The 21,224-nt window shown below is 51.9% G+C and overlaps 1 protein-coding gene across 1 annotated transcript in view; it reads right to left on the bottom strand.

Annotated features, from left to right (window-relative positions):
- Positions 1-21,224, bottom strand: part of abca3b (ATP-binding cassette, sub-family A (ABC1), member 3b) — a 42,535-nt gene that overhangs the window by 3,826 nt on the left and 17,485 nt on the right. The window contains 21 exon segments of the mRNA XM_064314121.1: positions 503-576; positions 996-1,186; positions 1,669-1,839; positions 2,937-3,124; positions 3,543-3,737; positions 5,009-5,143; positions 5,565-5,737; positions 6,170-6,328; positions 7,204-7,423; positions 8,464-8,668; positions 9,270-9,543; positions 9,991-10,297; positions 10,592-10,790; positions 11,901-11,999; positions 12,433-12,583; positions 13,534-13,557; positions 13,560-13,743; positions 14,248-14,403; positions 14,677-14,831; positions 15,443-15,572; positions 16,198-16,344. Of these exon segments, the coding sequence (XP_064170191.1) occupies positions 503-576; positions 996-1,186; positions 1,669-1,839; positions 2,937-3,124; positions 3,543-3,737; positions 5,009-5,143; positions 5,565-5,737; positions 6,170-6,328; positions 7,204-7,423; positions 8,464-8,668; positions 9,270-9,543; positions 9,991-10,297; positions 10,592-10,790; positions 11,901-11,999; positions 12,433-12,583; positions 13,534-13,557; positions 13,560-13,743; positions 14,248-14,403; positions 14,677-14,831; positions 15,443-15,572; positions 16,198-16,344 (3,537 nt within the window).

Here is a 21,224-nt window from a genome sequence, read left to right as displayed (position 1 = left end):
CCTAGGACCCACTTTGCAGCCTGTCATATTGTCAACTGCGTCATATTCGAGTTACATAGAATACACATCGCTTTGCCTAGCTTATGTCCTGATGAGTGTGAATGCCTGTGTAAGGGGTGTGTTTCTCAGAGGCATCTCCTAGTCCACCTCTGTCCCACTGTTGACCAAAAGGGGGTTTCAACCCATTTGGGGCTACTTCTCTCAATCCCCATCCAGGAACCTGTGGCCTGCAGCCAGTTGTGGCCCAGTTCTAATATAAAGTTAAATAAACTGAAAAAAGTATGATTACACATTAATATTATTAATACAGAACATTAATAATACATTCCATTGTTTGTACGTTGGCTGCAGGGTTGGGCCAGGGTATCATTTGTGTTCCAGAGTGGATTCACCAAAAGGCCAGTTTCTCCACTAGAGGGTGCTATAGTCTTTCAGAAGAGATCTCAGAATGGAGTACAGACGTAATGTGAGATCAGGAGAGGGCCCAAGAAAGAGGTTTTACCTGTGCCCAGGTGAGCGTCTTGTCCGTAAGATGGTAGTGCACCATGCCCTGGTGTTCATCCTTTAGCACACTTCCTGTGGAGACATGGTCACATGGGGGATGAAAAACAGGAAGTGAGCTTCAGCAGAAACGCCTCCATCCACCAGGCCACCAAGTACGAGATGAAAAGCACCATGAACAATATTACATCATTCATTTGGACTGAACGTATGGTGCATCAGTATGCCCAATGTCCATCTCTGTCTTTCTGCTACAGGAAGTAACGGGTTCTCAATTCAGGCAAACAGGAAGTCTAAATCTGTGCTGGCAACAAGGCAAGCAAAAAGGAATCTGTTAAAGGGATATAAAGTGGACACACACACACAGTCTAACTCCCAGTTAGCTAACGCTGCTTTCGCAGGTACCCAGCTCAAGTAAGGAACGGGTTTGGTAGGAACAGCAATGGCCTCGTGCGGCGCAGGAGAGGAAGACAGGCGTAGCCGTGGCGACGGACCTGGGAAGGTGCTCTCGATGAAGTCCTTGAAGAGCTGCACGCCGATCTCCTCCAGCTCGGCCTGGACCTTGGCCAGCAGCGTGTAGCCGCTGCCGAACGTGCTCTTCAGGTGCTGCGGGCTGCCCAGGCACTTAAACTGGCCGTTCACCATGACCGCCAGCCGCGTGCACAGCGCCTCGCACTCCTCCATGCTGCAGGGAGAGGGACGGAGCGAGAGAGTGGAGAGAGTGAGCGACGGAGCGAGAGAGCGCGCAACGGAGGGAGAGGGGCGTACCACAAAGGGGCCCTGACCCATCGTTTAAAACAGGAGAACCTCGCGCACTCCCGCCGAGCCTCCCAGTGACTGAGCCCCGGTGGAACTGCAGCGCCATTGCCGTGGGACCCTGGACTGGGTGAGTCAGTCTGTGTCTCAGTCAGGGAGAGAATGACTCAGAGGGAGAGGGGGAGGGACACTGCCGTTTCTACGGTTACTGCCTCCAGCCACGACCAAAAAAAGTTTTTAAAAAAAGGGAGAGGGAAGGAGAGGGAGCGGAAGAGACAAATGTGCTTGAATGTGAGAAATGTGCTTTGCTTAACGGTGCAAGAGCATCTGAAGTGTCCCTGAGGGAGGAGGCGGAATGTGCGGGATGTGAACCCGTGTCCCCGCGGTGGGGGTCTGTCAGCGCTCCGGTACCTGTGTGAGGTGATGATGATGGCCTTGCCGGACTCGCGGGTGCGGGTCACTGCGTCCCACAGCAGCCGGCGGGCCACCGGGTCCATGCCCGTGGACGGCTCGTCCAGGAAGATGACGGGGGGCCCGCCAATCAAGGCTATGCCGGCGCTCAGCTTCCTCTTATTCCCCCCGCTGCAGGAGGGAGGGGAGGAGTTAGAGACACACAGACTGTGCACATACTGCACATGCATGCAGACACACACGCACATGCCCAAATCCCCACACACACAAACATCCCCACACATACACACTCACACACCCGTCCCCCCACACACACACACCCATGTCCCCACACACATACACACACCCATGTCCCCACACACACACACACACACACACACACACCCATGTCCCCGCACACACACACACACACACCCATGTCCCCGCACACATACACACACACACACACACATGCCCAAATCCCCACACACACACCCATGTCCCCGCACACATACACACCCATGTCCCACACACACACACACACACACACACACCCATGTCCCCGCACACACACACACACACACCATGTCCCCGCACACATACACACACCCATGTCCCCACACAACACACACACACACACACACCCATGTCCCCGCACACACACACACACACACACACCCATGTCCCCACACACACACACACACACACACCCATGTCCCCGCACACATACACACACCCATGTCCCCACACAAACACACACACACAAACATCCCCACACATACACACCCCCGTCCCCACACACACACACACACACACCCCCATTCCCACACACACTCACGTCCCCACACACACACACACACACACACACATGCCCAAATCCCCACACACACACACCCATGTCCCCACACACACACACACACACACCCATGTCCCCGCACACATACACACACCCATGTCCCCACACACACACACACACACCCCCATGTCCCCGCACACATACACACACCCATGTCCCCACACAAACACACACACACACAAACATCCCCACACATACACACCCCCGTCCCCACACACACCCTGTCCCACACACACACACACACACCCCCATTCCCACACACACACACACACACACACACACACACCCTGTCCCACACACACACACACACACCCCCGTTTCCACACACACACACACACACACCCCCGTCCCCACACACACACACACCCCCGTCCCCACACACACACACCCCTGTCCCCACACACACATACACACACACACGCGCGCGCAGTACCTGTATCCTCGGACCAGCTTGTCGGCGTGGGGCTCCAGCAGGAGGGACCGCAGCACGTTCTCCACGCAGCCGCTCACGTATCTCTCCGGGATCCCCCTCAGCCGGGCGTACATGTTCAGCGTCTCCCGGCCCGTCATGTGATCCAGCAGGGCGTCAAACTGTGGGCAGTAACCAATCCGCTGCTGCACCTACACAGGGCAGCAGGGGTCAGGGGTCAGAGTCTCTCACCAGCCAGAAGAAGGTTTTTTTTTTTATTATAATAACAAAGCACAAAATTGCAACTTTTCCTTCAACTGAAATTGTCAACTCCTGACTTTTCAACCCCAGACAACACCCGGATTGACAGGGGCCCTAGAAAAATTGAGTAGCTATTGTGCAGGGCCGAGGTAGCCTACTGCACTGTACAACATGAAGCTAGGAGCTAGTCCCCTTTTCTTGTTTTACGTTTTTGTATTCTCTTATTTTTATTTGGTATTAAATTTTATCTTATTTTTTTGGACAACAAAATATATTAAAGCCTCCTAAATACCTTGTCTTGATGCCACAGGCCGCATCATTGATACATTCGCGTACGGATGGACTTCCTGTATGGCAGGAAGTTCCTACCTTCTTGATGTCCCTCAGTATGCTGTAGCCGTCGATGTAGGCGTCCCCGGCGGTCACCGTCTCGTCCCCCGTCAGCATCTTGAAGGTGGTGGTCTTGCCGGCTCCGTTGAAGCCCAGCAGGCCGAAGCACTCGCCCTTCCCCACGGCCAGGGACAGCCTGTCCACCGCCAGCAGGGCCTGCCCGCTGCAGTACACCTGGGGACCAGGAGGAGACGCCATCCTCTCAGAGACCCTGCGCTCGCAGCTGAGGTACGCGCACACGCACAAATACACACACACACACACACACACACAAATACACACACACGCTCTCACACACACGCACACACACATGCGCACACGCACACACACACACAAATACACACACACGCTCACACACACGCACACGCACATACACAAGTACACACACACGCACACATACAAACACACACGCACATACACAAATACACACACGCACACATGCACACATGCACAAACACACACGCACACACACAAACGCATAAATACACAAACACACATACACACACAAACACACACACTCTCTCTCTCACCCTGACACACACTTACATAAATGCACTTTTGTACGTCGCTTTGGATAAAAGCGTCTGCTAAATGAATGTAATGTAATGTAATGTACACAGACTCAAGCTCACACCCACACCCACACAAATGGTACAAGTAACAGTGTGTGATTATCCCCTTTTCAAATGAGAAGGACCATCTTTTGAATTTAACAATAAGTGCTGAGCTCACTGCTTCGTATGATTGCTACTACATTGTCTTTATGAGTGTAATGACTAGCATTATGGAGGCTGAATTGAGGAAGAGAAAATCATTAGGAAGCTTTGTTTCCATTCATTGTCCCTGCAGAGCTGCACCAAGCCCTGACTCACCACAAACAAATGACTAAATAACAACATTCGGCAGTGGGTACCGTTCACACTCTCTCTCTCTCTCTGTCTCTCTATGACTCTCGCCCTCGTTTTGTGTTTTTTGATTCAGACGGGCAGAAAGCAGAGGAGGGTAACAGACAGAGCGGGGATCGCAGCTCAGAAGGCGCCGCGGCGGGGGATCGAACCCTCGCCCGTGCAGGGCGGGTGGCATACGGCATGAGAGACAGGCGCCCTCCGTGACTCCACACCGCCCTGCTAAAGGTGCCCTGCATCCTGCACACGTCACCGTAAAAGCTACTGCTGCGCCTCACACCTGCCCCTACACTGAAGTACATACTGAGCCCTAATGGGGACCCTACAGGACTTGCTCATGGAATTGACTATTTTAGCCTGAACATTTTTTTTTATTTATTATTCTAAACCATTAAATAATTCTGGTTAGACAATGATTAACCACATACGTCACGTACAGAGGCGCTAACTGACCGACTGGCCTGCACACAAGCGCACTCTCGCACACGCACACACACACACCGGCGCGCACACACACACACACACACACGGGCGTGGCACCTTGCTGAGCTCCTGCAGGATGAGGGGACTCCCCACCATGGACTCCATCATCGGATGACAATCCAGCACCCTCTTCCTCTCCTCCGCTACGTCCCTGTCCTCCGGCAGCAAGGCCGTGTTTCCAACCAGCAGCACCTGCACAGAACCATAAGCAAGCACGCACACACGCACACACGCACACACGCACACACGCACACACGCACACACGCACACACGCACACACGCACACACGCACACACGCACACACGCACACACGCACACACGCACATCCACACAGACACACACACACACACACAAATATAAACCTTTTTTTAAGGAAAGAGTGCTTGACATCCCCCCCTCTAGTTCATGCTATTTCATGTTTGTCAGCGCCGCGGCAGCTGAGTGCGCTCTTTCTCTCTCGCTCATTTCAGTCTGAGAGAGAACACACAGACACCTGCAGGTCTCGGGTCTGGCGGTGGCGTTCCCCCCCCCCCACCCGCCAACCCCTAACTCATGCACACTGTTATCTCTCCGGCCACAGCAAAATAACGCCCTCTGCCGCCACCCCCCTCACCGTCTTCTTCCTCCTGAAGAGGGAGCTGATTTGCCGGCATAAGGTGCGGAAGCACTGCATCTCGATGACGAAGAGCAGCGTGATGAAGACGAAGCCCTGCAGCGCCATGGCCACCAGGAGGCGCCCCACGCCGGGCTCGGACATGGAGAAGTAGTGCTCCTGATACGTGATGTCTGAGGAGGAGGAAGAGGAAGAGGAGGAGGACCACAGATGCCGGTGAGGGTGTGGAGCCAAAGAAGCGTCCTTTCCACAGCAGTCTCAACACTGCACCCGGGGCTGGAGGTCCGCACACTCCTCTCCCCTTCCCTCACCCACACTACTGCCATTTAGCAAATGCTCTTTTCCATTAGCAACTAATTCAACTTTAGACTTACACATAAGTGACAGCTTTACCATTTTGCTTCAAATAGCATCCATTTGCACAGCTGGAAGTGTACTGAGGTAATTCGGGTTAAGTACCTTGCTCAAAGGGTGCAACAGCAGCGTCCTAGCAGAGAACCTTCCAGTGACAGCTCCAGTTCCCCAGCCATTATACTACCCTTCTGCCCTCACCCCAGCTGGGGTCACCATGTCCCCGCTCCCTCCCTCACAGTCCTTGTACTCACTCATTTCCGTGCAGATGAACTGGGCGAGAACACTGGAGGTGCAGAAGGTGATCATCTCGTAGTTCTGGTAGAACTGGCTGAAGGACATTCCCAGGCAGTAGTTGGGGAACAGCAGGAAGACCTTGTCCAGCACGTAGGCCAGGTGCTGCAGGTTCAATTCTGAATGGTGATGGAGGGGGGAGAGAGAGAGGCAGAGAAACATCATATGATTACTGTTTTTAACCAATCAATCCCTCCAGAAAATTAGAAATGCTCTAAAAATTAGGCACTAAAGCACTGCCATTTCCCTCTTTGCGCGAACACACACACACACACACAAACACAAGCAAGCACACACGCACGCACGCACACACACACACACAAACACAAGCAAGCACACACGCACGCACACACACACATGCACAAACACAAGCAAGCACACACACACGCACAAACACAAGCAAGCACAACCACACACACAACACAGCACACACACACACACACAACACACACACACACACACACACACACACACACACACACAAACACACACAACACACACACACACACCACCACACACACCACACCACACCACCACCACGCACACGCACACGCACACGCACACACTCACACACTCACACACTCACACACACACACACAAACACAAGCAAGCACACACGCACACAGCACAGGGTTCCCAGATCTCCTCTCCTCTCCTCTCCTTAGGGCTGTGCCAGTACACCCCAATACTTCCCAATCCTATCTAATACTTTCCCAATGCATCCAGCATGCCTGAATACTTCCCAAGACTACCCATTACTCTGTAAAACTTCCCATGACTGCCTATTAATCTCTAATACTGCTCAAAAAAGCCCATTACTCCCTAATACTTCTTAAGACTGCCCATTACCATTGAATACTTCCCATGAGTTTCCAGATACTGTTTCCAGACTTCCCAAAACTCTCTGGCTCTTCCAATAATTCTCAGGCCTCCCTCATACTTCCCAATACTCCCAAATACTCCCAAATACAGTGCAATACTCGCCGGGCCTCACCGGGGATGCTCATGATGGTGACGGCGAGGAAGGTGGCGGTGCCGCTGATGATGTTGAAGACGGTCAGGCGGGTGTAGGCGGTGGCGGCGCTGGAGAACAGGAAGCTCAGCAGGTACATGAGCGGCACCACGGCCCAGCCGTACAGCAGCAGGAACAGCAGCACGTCCACCAGGTGGCCCTGCTCCGTGAAGGCCCGGACCCCAAAGGCCCTGAACACCACCTGCGGGGGGGGGGGGGAGAGGAGAGAGAGAGGTGAGGGAGAGAGAGAGAGGAGAGAGAGAGAGAGGAGAGGAGAGAGAGAGAGAGGGGGGAGAGAGAGAGAGAGAGAGGAGAGACAGGGAGAGAGAGAGAGAGAGAGGAGAGACGGGGGGAGAGAGAGGAGAGAGAGAGAGGAGAGAGGGGAGAGAGAGAGAGAGGGAGAGAGAGAAGAGGAGAGAGAGAGAGAGGGAGAGAGAGGGAGAGAGAGAGAGAGGAGAACGGAGAGAGAGAGGGAGGAGGAGGGGGAGAGAGAGGAGAGAGAGGGAGAGGAGAGAGGGGAGAGGAGAGAGAGAGGGGAGAGAGAGAGAGGGAAGAGGACAAGAGAGAGCGGAGGAGAGGAAGAAGGGAGAGAGCAGAGAGAGAGAGAGAGGAGAGAAGAGAGGGAGAGGAGGAGAGAGAGAGAGTGACGAGCAGGTCAATCCACTGCTGAATTCACCACATTCGCAACAAGCCAAGTCAAGTCCTTCAGCTGATTTGCAGCAGCGCTGATTGATCCATAGAATCAGGTCCGAAGGCAGAGCCGCAATCGGCATGTTAAAGATGAACGATGTCCCTTACGAGGACATCTGTGTTCACAGCCTTATGAGGGCGCTTGTGTTCACCAATACCCTCAGTCTCCATAAAATCACTACAAAGAGAGCACAGCGGGCCATTGCATAATCAAGGCGAATGACTAAGACTCTTTCAGCACTATACCGTCTGAAATACTCCGAAATACTCAGCAGCTGTTGATGAATAATTCAGTGGTTCTCAAACTGTAGACTGGGGTGCACTGTTGGAGCTGAGGTAGGTCATAATTAAATTAAAATAATTTAAACGGAAAGAAATTACCAACTGTACTCGATAAGCCTTCCATAGACACTAGAGCACGTGCAGTGCTTCTGAAATACGGCACCGTGTTCAACGGCATGCTGACGTGACTTTTTAAATAAATAAGGGGCCCGTCACAGAGAAGGTTCTCGCCCGTACGGTGGGAGGGGCCGGTGGGAGGCGCTCACTCACCAGCATGAGCACGCAGGGCAGCAGGAAGTTGACCAGGTCCCAGAGGAGGGCGGAGAACCAGAAGTTGGAGAGGTAGACGCCGCTGACCTGCTGGACGTGCTTGGACTTGAGCGAGCGCTCGGCGACCAGCAGCAGGGCGAAGGTGCTGGAGAGGGACGCCATGCCGTACATCAGGTTTATGGCGATGGCGAAGCCGGTCTGGCCCCTGAGGGGAAAGGAGGAAGAGAGGGGGGGGGAAAGGAGGGAGAGAGAGCCGGAAAAAAAGAGGAGAGGCATCAGGAGGAACCCCCCTTTCCCTGAAGAACGCCATTGGCCTCCTCGCTAGCGATGGAGTAGAAAGGGTTTCACCCCCCCGCCAACTCCACAGTTACCATAGAAACCCGTTACAGAGGGATCTTCAATGCCACCTCAAACGCAGGGAAAGGTTTTAGAACACAACAGCAGGCCGAAATTGCTAAAAAAAAAAAAACCTTGGGTCTACAAAAATAGAAACTTTGCAGAAAATGAGGAAAAACCATCATTAATATATTAGGCACATTTCAGTTTCGTGACAGTTTAAACAAATGTCATCAAGACGAAATCAGAGCCAAGAAATAATGATAGTACGCAAAACATGATGCGGGGTTTCTATTTATGACTCTAGTGATGCGCATGAAGGTACCACAACACCTGCTCCGGAACAAGAATTCATCCGTGTTCTGAGATCTAAAACAAGGGCTCAGCAACTGTCGCTATGTTACCAGGGCGGAAACACAGCCCTGTGATTTGCTGGCTGGTGGGCGGGGGGGGGGGGAGGAGCTACGCACTCAGTGAGCTGGCTGCGGGCTGTCTCTGAAACGTTGCGGGGCATGGGGGCGTTCCCAGCCTGGATGGAGGCGTTGGGTCCCGCCAGCATCCTGTAGAGGGCGTTGTCGAGCAGGAGTAGGGCAGTGGCCGGGGTGTGGTAGCCCTGGTTGTTGAAGTAGGCGGTGGCCTCGGCGAAGGACCGCGAGTGGCCCCTGAAGGCCGCGCCCACCACGCAGCGCTCGTTGAAGGCTCCGCCCTCTTTTTCAGACATGTCGAGAACGTACTGAGGGAGGTCTGGAGAGAGAGGAGGAGAAAACACCAGTCAGGCAAACAAATCTCACACACACCTGTATGAGCACACAAGCACGCGCACGCGCACGCGCACACACACTCACAGAATGTATATTCCACACACATGCTTCATCTGAGCTTAACTTCCACAGATTTAACAGTTTTTGAGGAAAACAGACATTCTTCTAGTGGAAACTGTTCTCTGTGTTGGAAGTGTAATTCAACAAAAATATTAACATTAATAATAATGATATATGGGAACAGGAAAAGGACCTGGAAAGGAAGCCAATACAATATAATATCTGAATGAATTTTAAGTTAAACAATCCATAACACAGAAAGTAAACGGTCAGCGGAAGGGCAGATTTGGCAATGCTGAAAACAAACATGTTGCCTGGGCAACCGTGTCTTCTTCAATGCGACTCCTCCCCTAACCGGGCGGAGCCTCACCGCTGATGTTCTTGGACGAGGCCCCCTGAGCAGGGAGCTGCGAGGCGTAGCTGGCGGCGAGGGCGGCGGCCAGGGGCCCGGCCCCGGGCTCCAGGGCCACGGGGACGGTGGTGGGGCCGTAGCGGCTCAGGTCCAGGGGCAGCTGGGGCAGGTCGCGGTGTCCGGGCAGGCTCCGCGCCACCACCAGCGCCAGGACGGTGAAGATGAGCGGCACCAGGAACTGCGCCACCATCACCTTCCAGTTCCGCCAGCTGTACAGCGCCCTCTTCAGGAACATGGCGTAGAACTGCTGCATGTACAGCCTGGCCTGCAGGGCGGAGCCAGAGGATGGGCAGAGAAAAGGGGGAGGTGTGAAATGGTGTGAAAAGAGAAAGAATGGAGGTGGCAAAAAGATGAGGAAGAGGTAGAAATTAATTTCAGGAAAGCAGTGGGAGGACGAGATGAAAATACACTCCCTGCATTTTCTATTTTTGATGAATAAAAAAATTCCAATAGGCATATATTTATGGCTCAGTAACTGGCTGAATGATAAATATCTACACATGGGAATGCCACGTTTCTTTAGTTATTTGGTATTTGGGGGTTGACCCGGCCGGCTCACCCCCGTGTTGAGCTTGATGTTGGAGCAGTCCTCGGAGATCAGCGTCCCGCTGTCGGTGAAGTCCGTCACGTCGGTCATTCCGCTGATGCTGCTGGCGTCGTCCACGCTCCAGTCATGTGACCTGCGCTCGTGCTGGTACTGCAGGGCCGGCAGCTGGATGGCCTGGATATCCAGGCTGGAGTCCACCAGCTTCCCCACCCTGCACAACAACACACACACGTAAATATATAACACACACAGATACACAGCACACACATAGCAATATACAACACACACATGTAAATATATAACACACACAAATACACAGCACACACATACACACACATATCAATATACAACACGTACACACATCAATATGCAGTACACCCACAGGCACATCAATATACAATGTAGACACACACCAATATATAACACACATGTAAATATACAAAACACAAATGTGTAAAACACACACACACACAATGTAAATATACAACATACATAGATATACGAATATGCAATGCACTCTCAAGCACGTATATATACAACACACAACTGCAGAGTCACAGTGGTCATTTTGAAAAGTACCACATGCAGTCATCAGAGTCATCAGATGAAGCTATTTTTTCCCCCACTGTGAGGACTACATACTAATTTACTGATCGATTAGCTCTCTGAATGGCCTATCCAGGAATCTGAAAGGGTTCTTATTGGATGGTGACTCAAGAGCACCAGTCTGACAGCGATTTTCACACATGGTGTAATTACAGCTCACAGCCTCTCCCTCCCACCTCATTAGTCTCTCCAAACCAAGAGGGGGCAAGACGGCCCCCAATGAGTCGAAAATTACCTCCCGCCCAAAAAAGAAGGCTAATACTGCTCCAGAAGAAGCTCATTACAGCCAGAGCAGAGCTGGACCAGGGACTCATTTTTTTACCCAGCACACCCAGGATCAATGCCGCCTACTCCCGCCTCTGTCTCCAGCCCCGCACTCCTCCCCAAAAACCACCGAGGAGGGGGGGGAGAGGGGTACGGGAGCAGAAACCAAAATTAACTGCCGACGGAATTCAAATGAAAATCTGTCATTTTTCGATCTTTACCATTTGCAAATCTGTAGATGATAGTGACATCACCGACATGCAGAGCAGAATGTATGGAATGGTCCCCTTTATAAAATGTCTGTGAGATGTTTGATGGGAATTGCATTTCAATTTCTAATTTTTAATAATTTGGGGCGACACAGCTGCAAGGACACCTGACACCATGACTGTCTTCCGCATTCTCCACCCTGCGTACCACACAGGTACCCCACGAGCACCCCTCATCGTACCGGAGAAACACTTCCTCCATAGTGGTGATGGAGGCTCCATAGCTGGCGATCCCCAGCTCCTCTCTGTTCATCTCCAGCTCCGCAAACAGCAGCTCAAACCTGGCAGGGCGTAATGTCATATTTTTATTCACATGGTATCACACACTCACACACTCACACACTCACGCAGACGCACAGCCGCACGCACGCACCGCACACTGCACCAGCCTCACGCACACACGCACACGCACACGCACACACGCACACCACACCGCACACACGCAACACTCCACTACACACTCACAAAAGCACAGACACCTGGTGACACTCAATGTCCAAAGCTGGGTGATGGAAGAAAAATCTTTCAGGTGAAAATGAAGTATAGATTTTATGGAAGGTGAGAAAAGGACGGAAGACAAGAAAGAGAAAGAGAGGGATACTGTTGACAACCACACATAAATGCACATGCACAGACACGTGCACAGACAGGCACACACACACACACGCATACACGCACACACACACACACACACACACACACACACAGCCGTACCTGTTGGTGCTCTCCTTGGGCAGGATGTAAGACAGCTCCGCCCCAGCGCTGCTCTCCAGTGTTGCGTTGGGCACGTACATGTGGACCAGCCGCGTGATCTCCGACACGTTGCACAGCGCGTCCTTCACAATCACCATGTGGTAGCCAGCACCTGCGTGCACACACATACAGGCGTACACACACACGCACACGCGCACACACACACAGGCGTACACACACACGCACACGCACACACACAGGTGTACACGCACACGCACACACACACACACACATACAGGCGTACACACACATACACACACACATACAGGCGTACACACACACACGCACAGGTGTACACGCACACGCACACGCACACAGGCGTACACACACACAAACGCAGAAACACACACAAACACATGCACATGCGCACACACACACACACACACAAATACAGAAACACATACACACACAAACACACACATGCACGCGCACCCACATGCACACGCGCACATGCAAACACACAAAACACACGCATCAGGTTTCACTCCGTGGCCAATAAAACTCCCTCCTCGGTCTTTCTCTGTTTATAAGCCATCCTGGATAAGCGCTTACAGAGCATCTTTATTTTCGTATGGCCTACTCTGGGCAAAAGAAGAGAGCAACAGAATCCTGCATTTGGGTCAAAGCCTCTCTCAAGGGCTCTACTTCTAAAAAATCCATTATTGGCCATCAAGGATTTTGCACTTTTAAACTTTATCAATCAATCTGTTGTTAAAATTTTATATTCATTCTGCTCAAGCGGTTTGTCCTTTCTCCTTTTAATTTTCTACCTCTCTCCTCTTCCTCTCCAGATTGTTAAGCTGAGTGTGTGTGTGTGTGTGTGTGTGTGTGTCTATCTCCCTCTGTCTCACTGGTCAGCATGGACAGGGTAGCAGTCTTGCCAGCTCCCTTTCATCCAAGCAGGACTGAGGTCAGGACACACACTCACACACACACATCTCTCTCTCTCTCTCTCTCTCTCTCTCTCTCCTTCTCTCCCCCTCCTCTCCCTCTCCCCCCCTCCCCCTTCACCTCCCTCTCCCCGTCCCTCCCCCTCCCTCCCCCCCTCCCTCTCCCCCTCACCGTATTTCCTCTTGAGGAAGAGGGTGAGCCGCAGCACTGCAGCTCCCCGCCGGCCATGATGGCGATGCGGTCCCCGAGCAGGTCGGCCTCGTCCATGAAGTGCGTGGTGAGCAGCACGGTGCGCCCGCGCTTCTGCCCCTGCAGCAGGTCCCAGGTGGCGCGGCGGGCAGAGGGGTCCATGCCCGACGTGGGCTCGTCCAGCATCACCACCTGCGGCGAGAGCGAGTCGGTGAGGGACGGAGTGAGTCAGAGAATCAGAGAGCGAGTCACTGATTCAGACGGTAACAGAGTGAGTGAGTGAGCCGGTGAGTCAGTGATTCAGTGAGTAATGGAGTGAGTCGGTGAGTGAGGGAACGAATACGTGAGTCGGCAAGCCAGTTGGGTGAGGGAGTTAGTGAGTACATAACAGTGTGTTAGTCAAGTCAGGGAGTCAGAGATTCAGTGGGTGAGGGAGGAATAAGAAAGTGAGTGAGTCAGTGGGTGAGGTAATTACTGAGTCAAGGGAGAGAGAGTCAGTGAGTTGGCAAGTCACTGAGGCAGTGAGTGAGCAAGTCAGGGGTCTAGTGAGTTAGGCCATCACCTAAAAAACAGCATGATACGTGCTTGTGCGCCAGGCAACAGTCAGTATGGTCAAAGACCATCTACACCACGGCGAAGACGTGAGGGAGAGAGGAAACGGCCGCACAGGCAGGCTCTGCGCTGCCCCCTGCTGACCTTGGAGTCCCCGATGAGGGCGATGCCGATGGACAGCTTGCGCTTCATCCCGCCGGACAGGGTCTTGGAGCGGGCGTGGCGCTTGTCCTGCAGGTTCAGCATGAGCAGGATGCGATCGACCTCCTCCGGGATCTTCTCACGGGGGTACCCCTTCAGCTGCACGGGTCAGGGAGAGGGGGGGTGAGAACACGGACATGGTTCTCCAAAGCCAAAGTGTGTGTGTGTGTGCGTGTGTCTGCGTGTACGAGAGAGAGAGAGAATGAGTGTGTGCGGAGAGTGCATACCTGTATGAGTGTGCATGGGTGTGTGTGTGTGTGTGTGTGCATGCGTGTGCATGGACAGTAGATACGTGTGTGTGTGTGTGTGTCTATGTGCCTGTGTGTGGACAGTGTATACCGGTGTGTATGTGCGTGCGTGCGAGCGCGTTACCTGAGAGTAGAACAGGAGGTGCTCCGCGACGGTCAGGTTGTCGAAGAGCACGTCGTGCTGCGGACACAGGCCCAGGCTGCGGCGCACGTGCGCCATGTCCTGCGCGATGTCGTAGCCGTTGATGTAGGCGCGGCCGCCGCTGGGCGGATACAGGCCTGGAGGCAGAGACACAGAGCGCGAATAACGCCAGCGGCCTGCAGTGATGCACCGCTTCTGTGTGTGTGTGTGTGTGTGTGTGTGTGTACGTGTGTGTGTGAGTGTGTGAGAGTGTGTGTGTGTGTGTGTGTGTGAGAGAGAGTGTGAGAGTGTGTGTGTGTGTGTGTGTGTGTGTGTGTGAGAGTGTGTGTGTGTGTGTGTGAGAAGAGTGTGAGTGTTGTGTGTGTGTGGAGAGGTGTGTGATGTGTGTGTGTGTGTTTTGAGTGGATGCATGTTGCATAGTTAACCAGTGGCTTGGTGTGTGTAGTGTCTGTGGTGAGTTGATGCCTGTGTGATCTGTGTTTCTCGTGATCTGAGTCTGTTAAAATACTGACCTGTTGTATATTATGGGTTGTTGTTTCATGATGTCCTATGTGTGTAGTAGGTTTGGATTGTTGTGTTGGCACTGGGTTGTGTTTGTTGTATGCATGTACGTGGTGGTTGGACGTAGTAATGTGTAGAGCAGAGTGGTGTGTGTGTAGTTAGTGAAGTGTCGTTGTGTGTGTGTGTGTGTGTGTGTGTGTGTGTGTATGACACCCTCAACCCCCCTCCCCCCGTCCGTCCGTCTCACCGGTCAGCATGGACAGGGTGGTGGTCTTCCCAGCTCCGTTGTGTCCCAGCAGCACAGTGATCTGGCCCTCAAACATGTTCATGGTCAGGTCGTGCACCGCCACCCTGGTCTTGTTGCCCACTTTGAACATCTGGCCAAGCAGCAAAAAGATGACAATAAAAAATTTATTTAAGACACGGGGCAGCAGTGTAGTATAACGGGTAAGGAGATAGCCTTGTAACCTAAAGACCACAGGTTCGATTCCCAGGTAGGACACTGCCGTTGTACCCTTGAGCAAGGTACTTAACCTGCATTGCTTCAGTACATGTCCAGCTGTATAACTGGATACACAACCTTTTACATGGAATTTACATTGTAAGTCGCTCTGGATAAGAGCGTTGGCTAAAAGCCTGTAATGTAATGTACACCTAGAAAAACACAACCCTTTATTATTTTAAAACCCAGCTTGAGAAAACACACACAGACAGCAACACACACAGACAGCAGCAAGTCCCCCCGGAGCTCCCACTCAGTGACTCAGCGCTGTGTGCTTGTCTGTATTTCACACTCGCACTCTTTGTCAAGCCACCAGGACACAGCTGTTAGAGAATCTAGTGCCGGAGGCAGAGAGCCATGTCATGGAGGAAGAAGAAAAAGAATATGAAGAGGACTAAGGATAAGAAGAACAGGAAGAGGAGGAGGAGGAGTATATATGATTAGACGACATCATTAAGCCACCCCAGGTGATTGGCTGAGGTCCTGCCCAGCGGTCCTACCTTGGCCAGGTGTTTGATCTTGACCCCCGACACCAGCCCTGCCGGCTCCTCCTCGATGAACTCCCCCTTCAACGCCTTCTCGGCATCTTCTTCCTCCTCCTTCTCCTTCACCAGGGTCACACGGGGGGTCCCGCCCCAGTAGGAGGGCTGGGGAGGGCACGCACAGTTCCCACTTAGAACACTCACGAAACACGGTTCTCTCATACCCCTCCTCCAGCCGGCTCGTAAGAGTCCGTCAAACACACAGAGAGACTTTCAAACCTCACGGAAGGTTCAGGGCTCAGAAGAGATGGTCCACTGTCCACCATTGTGTCCAGACCTGGTACCCCCTCTTCCTCTCCTTCCCAAAAACATTCATTAAACCCAAGAAGGACTCAACCCTTCCACCCTGTCCCAAGACCTTCATTGATGGGACTAAAGACTATATATAAAGATCTATGGGTACAGCCACCCTCATTATGCACCACATCCAGAAAACAATTTACTCAGGGAGAGAACATCTCGGTGCAGGACAGCGACTCTGGCACTGCGGAGATAAGGGTCGCGCTAGGGAAGAACCAAGGGGGACATTAAAATGTCGGCCGTCTTCATTCATCAAGCACATTCAATTAAAGTGCAGTGCACTGCCTTCATTAGGCAGACGCTCTTATCTCGAGCTACTTACAATGTAGGAGGAGCACAAGTGAATTCAGCCTGATTTAACATGAGCGATAGCAGCAGACCAGGCTAACTGCATTCCCAGGCCAGCGAGCATAAACCCAACACCGCTAAAAGCACTCGCGCAAGTTAACAATGCTATCCAAGTTAACAATGCTATCCAAGTTAACAATGCTATCCAAGTTAACAATGCTATCCAAGTTAACAATGCTATCCAAGATAACAATGCTATCCAAGAACCAAATTACAAATTCTAAATACACAGATGACATCCATAACACACCCTCAGAACAGACACAGAAAACCATAAACATCAAAACCTAAGAATATCTGAATTAGTACAAATGGTGGGAGTGCGGTAAACAGATTTTAGAGCGAAGTTAATTTATGTATCGGCTTTTTTGTTTAACAGCTGTAATAACAGTTTGCATCCAGCAGGGGCAGAAGTTCCCCGACGTTGTCCACAGGGACAAACAGATGCGACAAAGCAGCACAGCTTGAGCTCTCTCGTCCCAACACAGCAGTGAGTCACTACGGCAACCAAAAGGGAGGCGGGCAGGGAGCCATTAAAAGTGAGCACAGAAGGCAGCGTGCGCACACAGAAGACAGAGGCAGGTGTGAGGGTGACGCGCACCTGAGGAATATCGCGTTCTCACCTACCTTTGATAGAACTGTGTGGAGATGCACACAGAGACCAGGGCGCAAGCCACACACAGCGCAGTTAGGGCTACAGTACAGCCTGCACACCAGAACTCAACTCACTTCATCAGGACAAACTGAAAGTAGCCTTGTCCCCACCCATACATATAGGCGAATGAGCAGAGCAGGTGACCTGGTATGCGATGTCAATCCAGGTAGAGGACATCACATATGGAGACAAACCAGTTTAGGTTAAAGCCTATTAGCCATTATTACTCAGTAAGATTCTATACTACTCCTCCACAATATAATCACATCTAACATCAACTATCAATATGCATAAGCATGTGCAGTAAACTATATACAATGTACTACACATTCAAAATTATTGCACTGCATTGCATTACAGGCATTGAGCAGACCTATTCAGAGCAACTTACACAACTTCTTTACATAGCAAGGCAGGGACATTAAAAACAGTAGCATACGACCATATTGCCCACCAGTCTATTTTCATTTCCTTGGGTGCAGACAAGGGTACTTTGAGTCGGACCCAAAGAAAATCCGCTATGGATCGAAACCTTGTTTGATACCGATACATTGATACCAATATATTGAGATCTGGTGTGCAGGCTCCACTTGTTACCAAAGCAGGAAGACTATAGGTGCCCAAATCAGGGGAATCTTTAATGGCTATTTGCTCATACTTCATTCTGCCCACTATTCACTATCATCCATCAGGCCCTCATCACCCATCGAAGGCATACCAGGACACAGCTCAACAGCCTCACCGATTCAAACGAATCACACTGCTTTGCGGTGGTGAGCAAAGTCTTCCGATTGGTTCAGACAAGTCAGCGGCTGCCAGTCCAGGGAAGCTGCATCCATTGCTGGGTTTAGAACACCTCAGAGTTGGATGCTACTCATGTCCACACACGAAGCTCTGTTCTAACCTCTTCCTCTTCATTTCTTGTTCAACCTGTCATCTCACAACGAGCGGCCTTTCACATACTTCAATCAAATTCTTCTCCACTCTTGACCTTCATTTCTTCTTTTCAGCGGTCTTCCTTTGTCGGTTAAGCGAGCGAAGGAAGATTCACGCAAGCTAACAAGCTAGTTAACGAGGCGGGAAACTCACGCTCTCACAACACAAAGCAGGCATTATCTAGCCCGAAAAAAAACATCTATTTCAGTCCATAGCAACAGAAATAAAATACTGCAAATGACCCTGTGGCGCAGCATAGAAAAAAGGACTATTGTTGGTACTACACTCGAGAATAGTATACTGACACAAAACGGGTCCAAGTGTCACCTTTAACCAAACGGAAAAGCTGCACAAAGGTCTGACAGGAGCAAGCCATACGAATGCTTAAGGCATCCACACACAACGGTGCCAGGAGTTCTCCAGAAAACACACCGCTCTTACAGGGTAGCATCAGCCATAAAACCTATAAATATACAGCTAATAGAATCCTCTCTCGTGATCATTTCTCTTAACCACCTTCCTCCCCAACTTTGAACTTTATTGGCCCCCCGATTGCGATCGACTGCACGTCTAATCGTCACATTTATTTCGCAGGTTTTATTCATTACCGCTCGTTTACTTATCACGACCGTGACCGCCATCATTAAAATCTGAGTGACCCTGATGTGCACCTCAGGAAAAAATGTGTGTGGTTGCTGTGGCGATCTGATTAAATAACCGGTCGGTGGAACGGGCGAAGGGCGCTGCAAACCCACAGGTATGCGTCAGGGACCCAGCTGAACTCACAGAGAGCGCGAGTTCCCCACGGTGAGTTCACCGAAAACACTACACCCGTTCCCGGGAAACCAGGCGCTGCTGCTTTCAGGCTGTACGGGGAGAGGCGCGGTGCAGCAGCGCTGCTGCTCTCAGGCTGTACAGGGAGAGGCGCGGTGCAGCAGCGCTGCTGGCGAGCGCAAGGCTGTGGGGGGGGGGGAGGGGTGGGCGAGGGGCGAGGGGACTAGGGGTATACTGAGAAAGAAAGAGTGGTGAGGGAGAGAGAGAGATGAGAAAAAAAAGAGACGGAGCCAGACTTGACAAAGATGAGGAGATGAGACGTGTGTTTTGAGAAATGACTTGGCCCACCTTTCACAATCAAGCCAAAAAAAGTTTATAAAAAAAGTCTCTCCCACACAACCAGGGTACTGAAGAAGGCAAAAGAAAGATGGTACATCAGTACATCGTAAAAAAAAACAGAAAAACACCGCTCGCATACACACGCAGCATCTCGCTTGGTCCCATCTGTCGGGACCAGGGGGCCCAGCGCCAAGATGAGCGTCTCTCTGACCCTAACGGTGCGCGGGCCTGCCGCACGGCGTTTCCACAGAACCTGTGCTTCTTTCACTCCCCCCCCCCTCCCCCTCCCCCTCCCCCTCCCCACCCGACCCGACCGGCGTCTTCAGCCCAGGGGGAAGAGGCCGCAGGCGTGAGCTTCCTGAGCCGAGGGCTGCGTGCTCCGGCAGAGATAAGCCCTCCCTTTCCGAACAGGAAACAGGGGCGAGGTTTTCTTTCTGTCAGGCGCTTTCGTGGGAAAAAGGGTTGCTCCAGGACGGGCCGGGGACGACCCGTCCCATTCTCGTCCCGCCCCCGTTCCGGCTCTCCTCCGCGAACGTCAGCGCCTCGCGTCTGAAGATCGAATCGGACACGTTTCACGTCGGGAGTTCTGTCCCCGACCAATCACGCGCGCTCCTCGCCCCCGCGCCCGGCCCAGCCCTTCCGCTTCAGACAATCGAAGCCGTAACGCTCGCAGACAGCCGGCGACAAGCGCGTCAGCTAATCCCGGCCCCGCGTCGCGTCGCCACGGCCGGACTTTCGACCAATGACGTCAGACCGCCTCGATTAATTAATCCATTAACCTTAACGGACGTCCTAATCGTATTAGCCGTTCCAGTGTCGTCTTAAATGAAAAACGAAAGCGAATTAAAAAAAAATAACAGCGAAAAAAAAGACAGGAGACCTAAAAGCAATAGCCTCCAGCGCTTTGCTCGATGTACTACGGCATTTCCTCAGTTAGCGCTTTGATGTCTGGTATGCTAGCGTACGTGGCTCCACATCACACGGCCTGACCGCAGCGCTTGCGCTTCCATTCAGGAGGATTACACAGGAAGCCTTCGCACAAACGCTATCTGTGCTATCTATCACACCATATCCACTGTGTACTTTGCAGCATAATAAAACCGCCAAATGAAACACAGAAACTGTGTTCGGAGCACGTCTCTGCCACGTTCGAAAAGAGGACTGCGCAGCAGAACACGTGCCGTTTCAGTCATTCGCCTGAAAGAAAAATGCCAAGGACTGGGACCACAGGTATGAAAAACTAAAACGTTTTTTTTGTCCAGACCCACGCTGAAGCCATTGTGAAGAGAGATAACCCTGGAAAATCAAGTTGAACATGGAATTCCAGTTCAGACTCCACTTCTGCTTTATTGGATGCGATTGTGCAACACAATGAAGCAACCGAACCAAACGACCGCAGCGGGGTTTCAGCGGAAATCAAAAGTCTAAAATCAGAAAGCAGAAGGACTACGAAGAAAAACCCGTCTTTCTGGGCGAACGTCCACGTGATAATTACTCAAGTGGCTGGACTGGGTTTGTGTGTTCAGACAAGCTACACGTGTCTGATTTCTGTCATGTAATGATGTTGCGAGTTAACGCCGTGTTGCATGATGGGAAAAAAGCTCTGGAGAGGGCAAAAAAAACATCTGGTCAG

Source organism: Anguilla rostrata, chromosome 17 (assembly GCF_018555375.3).
Source record: "Anguilla rostrata isolate EN2019 chromosome 17, ASM1855537v3, whole genome shotgun sequence".
Lineage (NCBI taxonomy): Eukaryota > Metazoa > Chordata > Actinopteri > Anguilliformes > Anguillidae > Anguilla > Anguilla rostrata.
The sequence above is the reverse complement of the archived record's forward strand: the minus strand, read 5'-3'. Positions and strand labels throughout refer to the sequence as shown.